This window comes from Xyrauchen texanus, chromosome 26 (assembly GCF_025860055.1).
Source record: "Xyrauchen texanus isolate HMW12.3.18 chromosome 26, RBS_HiC_50CHRs, whole genome shotgun sequence".
Classification (NCBI taxonomy): Eukaryota; Metazoa; Chordata; class Actinopteri; order Cypriniformes; family Catostomidae; genus Xyrauchen; species Xyrauchen texanus.
Window position 1 is genome coordinate 20,718,710 of NC_068301.1, and position 13,820 is coordinate 20,732,529.

The 13,820-nt window shown below is 37.8% G+C and overlaps 1 protein-coding gene across 1 annotated transcript in view; it reads right to left on the bottom strand.

Annotated features, from left to right (window-relative positions):
- The window catches only part of LOC127619438 (PHD finger protein 14-like), a 144,607-nt gene that overhangs the window by 102,569 nt on the left and 28,218 nt on the right, over window positions 1–13,820 (bottom strand). Inside the window, exons 5-7 of the mRNA XM_052092295.1 lie at window positions 13,472–13,631; window positions 12,303–12,414; window positions 5,068–5,205 (exon numbers count right to left, since the gene is read on the bottom strand). Coding sequence (XP_051948255.1) covers window positions 5,068–5,205; window positions 12,303–12,414; window positions 13,472–13,631 — 410 coding nt within the window. The remainder of the gene's footprint in view (window positions 1–5,067; window positions 5,206–12,302; window positions 12,415–13,471; window positions 13,632–13,820) is intronic.

Genomic DNA, 13,820 nt, shown 5'->3' on the forward strand with positions numbered 1-13,820 from the left:
AAGTATGAGAGCTACCTCGTGGTGGTTGTTTTGACACATGAGACTGCACGTTGAATGCAGCGGAACACTGCATGGAGCTGAACAATGCAGATTTAAAACACCAACAACTAAAAGTTATGTATACAGTACATGTTGTTATATAATTATAAAGTAATTCATTTATTGAATAGATGCTTGATGTTTGCAAACAAGGCTGAGAGGATGCTAACATTAAAGCTAACCTCAAGAGGTTAGAACAATGTGACAAAAAACACGCAAGTCCTACCCAAATGTTTAAATAAAATGTATTACCAGCTATTTGCATTTGTTTATATCCAGTCACATTTATGATTTAGCCAGCTAAGTTGTACATTTAAAGGTAGTGAGAGATTTGAGAAAAATATCTTCATGCAGTCAAGAGAAACGTATAAACAAATCAGAAATGCATCTGAATTTAATACATTTTTTATATCTAATAGTAATATCTATTTTTGTCATTTTGATAAGATAATCATCAAGTGATCGGTTTTTGTGTGTGAGAGGAGTTTCTTGGAGAATTTAAACAAGCGTAACAGCCAAAATACAAACAAAAATATGACTGAATCTTATAGAAGCGTTAAAAAAAGCAAATGATATTGCAATTCAATAGTTTGCCCTAGATTCAAATTAAAGACCCCTCACCAGAAGTGAAGTGATCAGCCACTTTAAGATGTGCAATTGCTCTGTGAATCACATAAGGTTGTGTATAATAAGTAAATATATAAAATACTCGCACAGCACCAGTGCGTCAGTGAATGGTGCTACTCTGTTTACACACACACACACACACACACACACACACACACTCGTGGCTATTTTTAGCCTTCACAGTGGTGCGCAATATTTGAGCGCTAATCACGAACATCATCTCAGATGTAGATGCTCAATAGTTTGGTTCACTTATAATATGCATTTAGAACGGCACCGGAGGTGCATTTGACCAGAATCTGAATAAGAAGCTAATTAAAATAATGTGAACTTGCCTACAAACAGACACATACAGGACTTCCTGTAGAGTTTGGAAGGAATGTAACATTTAAAAGCGTGAGGGTTTAAAAAGTGCACGGCTCACTGTTGTATTTAAAAAATCTATATTATTATTATTATTATTATTGTCATAATTAGTATTTGTTTACAATTTATAACAACATTTAAATTGAATGGGTTCCAAAACTGAATGAAAAGTGGACTGATGTCTTACAAATAAATTGAACAAAAAAAGAGATCTGAATCTTTAAAGTCCAGATGTAAGTTGAAACATTTTTGGGAAAAAAAGAAAAATCAAAACTAAAATACTGGTTTCTTTTCTACTGAAGACTTGAAGACTGGAATTACTGTTAATTCTGCTGCTACATTATCCAGTATACTAGTTAATAATAAAGTGTTTCTTAATAAGCAATACATTTATATTGAAATAATGTGTAGAGAGAGGTTTGTGTTTCTTTACATATAAAGAGTACTCCCAATTAGTTCCACACAATAATGTAAAGATATTCTAAACTGATTATGCAAAAAACAACACTTGGTATCGGATTGGAATCGGTATTGGCCGATACTGAGATTTCCAGTATCAGAATCGGATTGGAAGAGAAAAAAGTGGTATCAGTGCATCCCTACTTTAAATGTTTTTTTTTCATTCAGTATCAATTTTAAAACTATCGGCCGATTAATCGGTTATCGGCTTGTCACTTCATAATTTTAAATCAGTACTATCTTGTCATTATTATAAAAAATTATATAATTATATAAATCCCCTAAGAGTATTTCCAATCCCAGTGCATGCATTTTTCAAACAATGCAACATGGCAGACTTCCTGTTGGGCAGAGCCTATGACTATGAGAGTGAAAGTTCTCCAGCTTGATGAGATCAATATGTGTACAAAGTTTGGTGACTGTAGGTGAAAAGGCATGTGCTACAGAGCCTACCAAAAATCCAATTTTCGAGGGGCCGGCAGAGAGCCCACTTGACCCCCCCTCCCCCCATGTGAACTTTTGCCAAGTTTTAATGGCCGACGATTCTGATGTGTGTGCATGTTAAGGGACCCAAAAGCCCCTGAAACCTTGGAAAGAAGAATGTTAGCAGTAACCCTTTGGAAAACAAAATCCAAACTTAGACTGCTTGGGCCCTAACTATATTAGAAATTGAAAACTTTAATAACCATTCTCCGAGCTTTCATCTCCTCACAAACATACACATGCATACACACATACAAGTTTCACCTCCTCCCTCGGAGGCAGATGGAAGCACAGCTATTTTCCATCATCCACAGGATCATTTAGGCTTAAGGTGTCTCGGTGGATGCTATCAGCCCACTCACCTGTTGATATGAGGCCCTTTGCACAGCTGACTGGATTAAGTGGATTGCTGTGAGTAGGCACTTTTCGCCAGTATTTATCTGCTCTCTACGCAACCATCATGCTTCTGCAACATGGACTGCATATTTGAGTCTTGAGGCTGATGGTCTGCGACCACCAAGTCCTGGGTTGGGGATTTGTTTGAATTGCTGACCTCGTGCTCATAGCTCTCTGTCCTGTGCTTATGTGGATCTGTTTGTGATAAACTCACAGATTTAAATTCAAGCGTACATGTTGAAAACCTGTATACACAGCAAAATGGGATACTAATGAGGTCTATCTCTAAAGACACTGAATTTGATTAACCAGTACAAGCAGCCTTCAGTATATTACTAAAGCCCTATTCAAGGGAATAATTACCATATATACTGGAAACCCATTTACTTCAACATGGCTATGAAAGATTCTTCAATCGCTTCTATAGTGAATAACAACTTGGATTTTGGTTTGTTTCTCAAAGCAAATGTATTTCTTCAGAAGGCATGGATCAAACCACTTAAGTCTCTTAAGAGATTAAGAGAAAGCAGTTTAACACACCTAGGTTTCTCCCAGAAAACACAGCTCATGTAAATGCATGAGTGGCGTTGTTGCAGGTTTTTAAAGAGTGTGCATGTGTGTGAACAGACCAGATACCAAACATCATAGGATGGTGCCCAATGGGGCATGGGGAGCTCAGCGAATAAAGATGCTAACAACCACACCTGGAGTCATGAGTTCGAATCCAGGGTGTGCTGAGTGACTACAGCCAGGTCTCCTAAGCAACCAAATTGGTCCGGTTGCTAGAGAGGGTAGAGTCACATTGGGTAACCTCCTCGTGGTCGCACTAACATGCAGCATGTATACGGGTAAAGAGTACGGCACTTATAGAGTACTGTAGCACCTCTACATATGTATACTTAATTTATGTCACTGTGTTATGTAAGAGTGGAAATTGTATTAAGGTTATCAAGTGGTATATCTTGATTTCTAATACTATGAAGTTCTTTTGACTCCATTGTACTGTTTCTTCCTGTCTGGTGTTTTCTTTCATGAATGACGATTTCAGATGTATATAAGGGGTAGGAACCAATGTGTGGGGTGGTTGTTTCCCGGGAACTTTTCCAATTGACGAATCTCTTCGTTACAGGGTGGATATCCTTGTTTGCAGCAAATGCCTCGCTGGCAGGATTTACTTGTGTCTTTTTGGAGTGTTTTGTGACTGATTGGACTTTTTGATGCAATGCCACACAAAGGACTGTGGTACATGGGGCTGGGACTAACTAAGTGAGCGGTAAGAGATATGCGGTTCATCTGTTTGTGCAAAGACTATGGGAACTGCTCTAAGTTATGATAAGATGGACTTTGCTCATGTGATGAAAGATATACATTTATTCTGGGTGTTTGTATAATACACATCTTTGTGCATCAGGAAATGACTGAATTCTCTGTATCTTTACTGATGTATCCTCACTAATATTGAGAGTGTTACAGTACACGTAAACTGGAATGCTACTGTGACAAGGAGGAGGGCATTTTGCCAGGCCATGAGGGTGCACACCTGGCACTGAATCGTCCTAATCAGCCAGGAGGGGGATAAGGACGAGCCGGAGACATCAGTTAGAGAGAGAGTTGCACAAAGCTGTGTGTGTGCATCTTTGTTTGTTTTGTAGTTTATGTTATATTTGATTAAAGTTTTACATTGACTCTTCAGCTGGTTGCCACCTCTTTCTTGCCCATATTAAGAACCTTGTTACAGCTACTTTCTCAAAATAGGCCACTTTCTCGCACTGGTGTATGTGACGATGTAGTCAATGACAAACTCAGAGCAGCTTAAGTGCTATTTTAATAGAGCCAGATTGCTATTATTGCAGGATAAGACAAAGACCCCTGGAATAACAAACACAGAACTCACAAAAAGCTTTCATTAGATTAATAATGAAGTAACACAGCAAATGTCTGTTCACAGATTTCAGCCAATTATCACTAAATTAACTTATACTAATTTTACACGATGCATGCAAAAATATTTTAGATTGTAGATCAATACAGACAATGTAAATTCAAGTATTTCCATAGTATTCATTATCTACTCTATAATATAAAAAATAGAAAAGCTGTGGGTAGTATGTGGAACTCACAAAAGGGGGAGGTAATTGTTAAATGCCAAGAGGAAGTGGTTTTTAACCAATACCATACAGTATATCGGCCGATTATTCGGCCTGGCTGATTCATCACAAGCCATTGATTCTGGCAGTCTACATTAACATACAGTACTATAACATTGCAGCTATGGATTATTTCAGAGAATAGCTAGCAAAATTGGAGCAAAATTACATTTTTAGGGTTGTGGTAAACCAGATCATCTTATACAGCTTTGATATTCCCTTTGAAAAGCCTTTCTGAGAAAACTTAGAAAACCAATGTGAGAATAACAGGCAAAAAGAGCACATATGTACTGTAGAATGAGCACATATGGTCAAGTAGTCTGATTACATCAGATGAATAAGAGTTGCTTGTTCACATCATTTTTGGTTTTATGCGATGAGACCAATCCATTCTAAAGCACAGATTGAAGGAACACTATGCATTAGAAAGCTAGTATTGCAAAACTGTGACTGATCTGTTGAGACTATGGAGACGCAGTATGGATCAGGTGGAACATCAAATAAGTGCAGATCAAAGAGGATGCCTGCATAACATGATCATACCACTGACCTCTTCAGCAGCAGCCTCAGAGAGCAACCCTTCCCTCTGAGCACATGTCACATGGAAAAATGAGCGACACATTCCAGCATCACAGCTGATGCAGACGCCTGTGCGGGCAAAACGTACGTCTTCACATAAACTGCACTCCTGCAAAAGATAAACCCAAACAGGTCATTATAATGCCATTATATTATAACTGATTTAAATACGTCATCAAGGTAACGTTATCTAGCTGGCAATATTTTACCACCCCAGTGGTTAAGGGCCAATCAATGGCAGTGAATGGTATTGTACGTTGATTGGGGGCGGGGGAGGTGGTGCACAAAAAATAACGTTTATTGTGGATCAAACTTTAAAAAGTACGGCATTAAACACAAAATAAAAATTAAACCATTTGTAAAAGTACATAAAATATCCAAAATGACATATACAAAACTTTTTGCATTAGTTTAACTTTTCTGTATGTTGTTGCACCACACAACAGACTATACATCAGTAACATGTACAAGTCAATGGCTAAAAATATTTCAGATTGTGAAATTCTGTTAATATTGCTAAGCTCCAATATTTAACACGACTATCTATCACTAAAGCTGGACAATAATTAAATAGTTAAATCATACCTTAAGCTTTTTTTTGACAGGAAAAAAAGCAACATTGTCCAGTTTTTGTGAGGATCTCACTTGACAGTATGATGTTTCTAGCTGCACTGAATACACGTCCAGAACGCGGTGTTAATCTAGTCAATTACCGACAAAAATGTTTGAGGTGTTGTTTCATTCCGTTACCAAAGACGGGATCATGAGGATAATTTTAACCATTTTAATTAAAACATCATTGACAAAAATACGACGAGAAATAAACAAGACTATAAGATACTGCCAGTAAATTCACAAGGTTCCAAAGAAAAAAAACCCTTGTTGATTAAAACGTTTATTCAAAAGATCCAGTCATAGTATTGTGAGGATTTTTGCTGTCTAAACTGCATGTGTTGAGATCCCAGGTAAAAAGAATGCACTTTTTTAATCACCTATTTTCATACACATCATAGAGTAGGTACACCGATCAGCCTCAACATTAAAACCACCTGCCTAATATTGTGTAGAATAGTACTCTGAGATGCAATTTTTCTCACCACAATTATACAGAGCGGTTATCTGAGTTACCGTAGACTTTGTCAGTTCGAACCAGTCTGGCCATTCTCTGTTGTCCTCTCCCATCAACAAAGCATTTCCTTCCACAGAACTGCCACTCACCAGATGTTTTTTGTTTTTAGCACCATTTGGAGTAAATTCAAAAGACTGTTGTGTGTGTGAAAATCCCTGGAGATCAGCAATTACAGTAATACTCAAACCAGACCATTTGGCACCAAAAATCATGCCACGGTCAAAATCAATGAGATCAAATTTTTAGCACAATTTGATGGTTGATGTAAACATTAACTGAAACTCCTTACCCGTATCCGCATTATTTTATGCACTGCTCTGCTGCCACCCGATTGGCTGATTAGATAATCACATGGACAGGGCTGGACTTGGAAGAAAAATCGGGCCGGGATTTTACATGGCAACTGGCCCAACTGTTGACAGGGGGGATGGGGGGGGGTATAGGAGTGTGTTCGCTGTCCTTTTTCTGCATATCACGGCACCGTTCTGTGGTCCGTTCAGCATAACTTGGCGGCTCATTGCTGCTTATCGCGGACCATTCGGCACGTTTGGCGAACCACCCCTGATTGGCCCAAAAGTGCATCGGGAAAATGCACGGTATGCCAGATTACCAGTTCAGCCGTGCGGATGGATGATTGTTGGTGCCAGACAGGCTGGTTTGAGTATTTCTGCAACTGCTGATCTCCTGGGACTTTCACGCACAACAGCCTCTAGAATTTAGAGAAGTGAGAAGAATATGCAGGTTGGTGCTGTTTTGTTGGCAGGTGGTTTTATTGTTGTGGCTGGTCGGTGTATGTACAGTATATAGATCAATTAGCAATCAACAGTATAAATATAATATTACAACTTAGGTCTGTAATGATTCAATAGAAGCAAATGCACAATGGAGCATGACTTTTAGATAGAAATGGCTCGTTCCCATTTATGCGTTCTTTCACGTTCACATTCTTCTGTTGCCATTAAAATGTGCCATGTATGGAAGCCACGGAGTGACAATTAAAAAAGAATGAAGAAATAAATGATCAATCTATTATTTTGAAAATAAAAATGTGGATAAATAAATAAATGTATAATTGGACAAATAAATAGACACATTTAAATATGTTTATTTAATTCTTGTTTAAAAAGGTAATTATATTTAACAATAAAATTGTGCATTAATAAATCATGTATTATAGAAGTAAGAGCAGTTTGTGCTCTATGAAACTCATACAAAAGAAGTGGAAGTGTAGCATATCAGTAGTTTAGGGTATCTTGTCACCACTGCTGTTACATGCAGAGCGTTGTCCTCCTCGAGTGTGGACAATGGAAGGGAGCTGTTAAGGTCCTGAACCGCTAGAGAAAGCCACCGAACATCTGGGCTGCAGCGGCCACCGGATCTTGAACCTACCTGAAGCAAACGATTCTCTGCGCTGCATAATCTTCCAGTTATTCATCTATATCATATGACTTTACTGTGTGATCACTCTCTACATTTGTGAACAAACACCCAATTTACTGTTCCATCAGTGTATCATCCACAACAACTGGGATTCAAATCGATAAAACATTGTGAAACTGATCTATTTATATAGCTTAATAAAGTGATACTGCTGTTTGCTTTGACAAACATTTATTTTTCGTTCAATAAAAGTTATATCTTTTAAGTGTCATGGCTTTATTTTACACATTTCAAGCATTAAACGAGCAGGGGTAAAATACTTGTAGATTTTTGCTATTTTATTTTAGGAAAAGGTTTAGCTTAAAGCTTTGTCATTTTACCCCAAACATCTGTGACATGTTAGGTGCCATAATCTTTGTCAATGTAATTTAAAATCAATCAAGTCTGATAGTTAAACTAAAAACAGTTTAACCCATAACACACAGACTATGATTGTATAAGAGGTATGTGATAAAATTAGCAAAAAAGCACTTCAATGCCAATGTACAGTTTGTGTGTAAAGCTACTTGTGATGAGGAGGAGGGTGTGGCCGGGCCGTGATGAAGCACAAGATAAGGGGCAGCTGGAGGTGCTCGTTCGAGAGAGTGATTGCATGTGTCTCTGTTTATGTTAGTTTAAGTTTATTGTTTAAGTAAATTTATGGATTACAAGTTTATATTGATTGTTCAGCCAGTTTCCGCATCCTCCTTGCCTATCCTTTACCGGCACTGAATCAGCTGATCAGTGTAAGAGCAAGATAAGGGGCAGCTGGAGGTGCTGGTTCGAGAGAGTGATTGCATGTGTCTCTGTTTATGTTAGTTTAAGTCTATTGTTTAATTTAATTTATGCATTACAAGTTTATGTTGATTGTTCAGCCAGTTTCCGCCTCCTCCCTACCTATCCATTACCTGTTACAGTGGTGCTGAAACCCGAGAACACTGTCCCGGAGTCCTCACCGCTGCCGTCTGCCTGAGGATGGAGCGGTCACTGCCGGCCGCCGAAACCTGGAAGAACTGCGGCTGTTGGCCGAGATGGGGAGAAGCGGTTCTGTCCACCAGGGGCCGGGGTACTCGCTACTATCCGCGGAGAAGGAGAGAGCTGGCGTCCACCAGAGGGCTGAAGGAGCGGTTGAGGACCGGGCGACAGCGTGTCCGGGAGCCGCCTAGCAAGTTCTTGTGTCTCTGCACGCCTCCCCTCGTCTGTTCCCCAGGTTCACAGGAGGCGGGATGGACAACCGACTAACAGATTGGCCGGAAGGGCAGCGTATACCCCCCAGACTGGTGGTGCCCCAGCCTTAATAGGATGGGGGAGGAGTGTGATGAGGCCATGATGGAGCACAGTCAGAGCTGAATCAGCTGATCAGCGGGAGAGCGAGATAAGGGGCAGCTAGAGGCGCCAGTTCTCTGTGTTGGCTGTGTTGCATGTGTGTCTGTTTTTGTTTGTTTATTCATTAAAAGTTTATATTGATTGTTCAGCCAGTTCCGCCTTCTCCTTGCCCGTCCTTTACCTGTTACACTACTGTTAGAGTAACTGATATGCTTTGCATCCACTTCTTTTGCATGAGTTTCATAGAGCACAAACTGCTCTTACTTCTATAAATAACCGTCCAATGACAGGCCGTTTTACATCTCCTTCGAGTGGGATGTGGGAGAGGGGGTGTGTCATAAAACTTGGGAGCAGCCAATGAGTCGAAAGCTCATTGGCTGCTCCCACGTGTCAACTGCCCAATGGCATTTTTAAACTCGATTGTCAGATGGATAAAGAAAAGAAACTGGCCAATGAAAAAAAAAGAAAAGACATTGGCAAATAGATGAAGAAAAGTAACTGGAAAAGGAAAAGCCAAAGTAAAACAAAGCTATTGGCAAATACATTTTTAAATGCAATTTAAAAGGTGCATTTAAAAACAACTTATTAACCTCTTAAGATCCTTGCCATTTTTGGGGATTTCCGCCTGGATTTGGCCTATCCAAATTAAAAAGCTTCCCATTCCCATATACTTTGGCCTAAATACACAGTTTTGGTGTCATTTTACAGGAAACCCTTTGAAGTTGCATAAAACACTGCTAAAAATTAAAAAAAAATTACATATATGTTGTCTGAACAGTAATAACCCTCCTAAAAAAAGAGGCGCTTTTTGATTTTTTTTATATAAATTCATTTTTGAAAGTGTATAACTCAAGCCCTGTTTGCCATAGCAGCATGCAGACAGTTTTGGCTGTTTCCACTAGATGTCAGCAAATACCTGAAAAAGGAATTTTGTCTGTATCATGTTTTATTTAATATCTATTTAAATGTATCTGAAGGGAGGAATATTACCTTTTTTTGGTGTACTTTCCGCCTACCCAAATCTAAAGTCTCCCCATACTCATATACAGTGCTATAAATGCAAAATCCCAGTGTAATTTTACAGAAAACCCTTTGTCATTACATAAAACACTGTTGAAAGTGGTAAATATGCGCTCAGGTGTCTGGTGAGACGCGTCTGTGTGTTTTAGCGACGTAACCTACCTAGTGATCACTTCACAGTCAGGATGCAATATCACAGCCCCTGATTGGTCTATTTGATCTTGAGAGACATTGCCGGAAAGCGGAGGGTCTAAGCTTTACGGCAATATATGCTTTATCCGGATCGGATGTTTACATATTTTCCTGGATTGTTGAATATCATATAACATTACTTTGTGGTGTTTCTGCACTCGCGTGACATATCGAGGGATTACTTGGGCACACAACCACAGAAAACACTGAAAAATGGCTCATTTTGCAGAGAATAACCTAAGGTAAAGGATTATGTAGCATTTGTGGCTAACTGTGCTGTCTAGTGCGAGTAGCACGGCAAATATTCAATAATTTCACTTGTATGTTTACAAATGTTGATTGTATACCTCATGATTCATTCGAAGTGTATTAGATCTGTGATTATACCTCAATAAAAAGACTTATTGGAACTTCTTACTGGCAATGAGAGCTTTCATTTGATACATGGTTTGTACATGTGCGTCATATTTGAGCGATATGAGACATATATGTATTCAAAAACGCACATAATTATGACACGACTTTTGATGGGTGGAACTATGTAATTTATTGTAAATAAGTTACTTAGTGTAAAACAAATGCCAAAGTGATGCATATCTTAAGAAAGTAGACATTCTAAGCTTTCAAATGGTACCAGATATGAGCTCATAACTCCTCCGCATACATTTAAAATTTGAAGTACATTATTACTGACGTAATTTTAAATCCCGGATCCGGGATCGTGGATTTTAACTGTGCTATTATATTGTTATATTTAATTGCATTTTAAACATTAATTAAATACATGATTTATTAATGCACAATTTTATTGTTAAATATAATAATAAAAAAAAATGTGAATTACATTAATAAACACATTTAAATATGTCTATTTATTTGTCAATTTATAAATTGGTTTATTCATGTATTTATTTTCAAATTAATAGATTGATCATTTATTTCTTCACGATTTTTTAATCGGCACACCGCAGCTTCAATAGCTACTGTATATAGCACGAAATCAAGTCTCTAAAAAAATGAAAATTACCACGTCCCTAGGATGAAGAATTCACAACACCATTTCTAAGTATTTAATACTATACTATACTATACTCATTATGACATTATTTCAGGACTTTATTTAAAGGTCTTTCATGAAAAGTTGACGTCACATGCTTAACCGCAGGTGGTACTCTACCACATTCATGGTGATGCTAGCAGCCCTATGGCACAACCAGCAGAAAAAAAAACTTTTTGTTGAGCCCTGAAACACAAGAACTGCTTTCTGAATGCTTGTTTATTTCCATTAAGCAACATCAGGGTGTTAATTGTCTTATAGCTTTCCGATGTGCTTCACAATCATGATAATGAAAACACAGACTTTTTCTTGGCTTTGGTGACTTCAGGTTCCGTTACTTTCGTACTTTTAACTTGAGGTAATTGCTATTTTCGCAAAGTCAAGCAAGGTAAACCGAAAGTTGACTATGTAACAGAGCTTGAATATAAAAAAATATTTCCAACCATTAATATAAACACCATTCTAACAATCATGCAGTCATTTACTGTATAGCTCTATATTTAAGATAAGCTGGACAACGAGGCTCTAAAAGCCAATTTGACTTTCTCCAATTACTGGAATTCAAAATTAAAATAATAATAGCCTTTCTCTAGGAGTAATTTCTTTTCACATGTACAGCACAAACCATTAAAGAAAGCCTTTCAAGTGCTTCTGAAGTAATTTTCTTCCCAGTAAAAGGAACCTCTTCTGACTTACTGACACATGAAATAATGTCAAATAAGAGAAAATGTCAAAATGTCAGTCGACAGAAATTCTTGGGAGGGCTGTGAAAGATGCCCTTTGCTCATAAAACAATGTCAGCATTTCCCATTTTTTTCTTTTTTTTTTTTAGAAAGCAAATTTCTTTTGTTTTTTTTAAATATTGCCTCAGGATCATCATAAAAACTTATTACTAGAATCCATATGTATAGATTTTATTAAAATACACTACTCTAATTGAAGTAGTTAGGTTAATATTAGGATATTAGGTCTTCTTGAGGTAAGTTGTATTTTACTCTTACAATGTTCTATGTGATAGAAATTAGTTAATATTAACTTTGTTATATAGATATAAAGCACTTGCCTTGGCTCCGTACTTTGAGTAGTTCATTTCAGTGAGTGTTACTGGCCGCAGTTTGTCGATATCTCCGAAAGCAACCCCTGGAACGTAAAGGGCACACACCACGTGCACCCACCTTTGACAAAGCATAGAGTAAAATTAAATAGTTTTACCACAGTGTAGTTTGTTAACCTAAATTTCTTTAATAAAATAATTAGATCAAAGCTTAGGAACGGTTGCTAAGATGCTTTAATTCAAAAGCTGAATAACAGAATTTATAATTGATTAAATGAATTGAATTCAGGGCTCCAATATATGAAGGGCAAAGCAGTATACGTATAGTTAATGGTAACCCTAAAACATACTGCTATTCATACTGTATAAATACCTCAAGTACCCTTGATATTTCAGAGGAAGAATTCATCAATTTCAGGTTTAAATGTACTCTAACTTGACCATTTGGTGTGACAGAATTTCAAATGCAGACTTTGAGAAGGAGAATCCGAAGTCCAATATAAAGATATCCATCTCTGGTGAGCGCACGCGCCACACTTTAATTTGCTGTGTTTTTCATGCTCTAGTGAAGTAGTAAATTTGGGTGCAGGCAGGCTGAGGAGCACTATCAGTGATAACGTGGCTTGAGTCTTCATGCTCCAGATCCCTTTCTTTTCACTCTCTCTCTCTCCCTCTCTCTTGGCCCTATCCCTTCCATGTACCCAAATACAGCACTTTCTTTCTCCTTTACTTTTTCCAGGCCCATCCTGCAAATACCTATCCCTCTCTGTTGACAAATCTCTAAGTATTTCATTTGCATAGCACCTTAGCACAAAGTATGCTATACAACTTTCAATTGTTCCTTAAATGTTTCAGTTACTTGTTTAATTGTTATATATTAAACAAGTAACTGAAACATTTAAGGGACAATTCACTCAAAAATGTAAATACGGTCATCATCTACTCACCTTCATGTCCAAACCTGTATGACTTCTTTTCTTCCGTGGAACACAAAAAAGATGAACTCAGTCACAATTCACTTTCATTCCAGGGGAAAAAAAGATGAAATGAACTGACTGAGGCTAACATACTCCTGTTGTGTTCCATGAAACAAAGAAAGTCTTACCTGTAGTGACCATTTCTTTAATGAGTATACTAATTATGATCAAATGTAATATCAGAGCACAAGTAAAACCCACCTCCCAGCATCAGTTTCCTTGAAGATTCCATCCTGACTCGGGCAAAGTTCACAGCTGGGTGTGACGCCATTCTTGCAAGCATCGCAAAACCATGGTTCGGTTGAATTCTCTGAGGCAGAGCTCATGATTGAATCACTTTCACCATCAACGCCATAGCAACCTTAGGGGAAAAAAATTTTAAGATGAAAGAGTTTTTCATCTTACTGTTTAGTAGAATAGGTTTGTATGTTGGGATCATCACTGTTGTATTTAATATAATGTATTTAGACACTTTGCTATCAAAATATGGGGAAAGTGCAGCTAGTACATCACAAAATATCCATCAGAATTATCCAGATTCAACGAATAC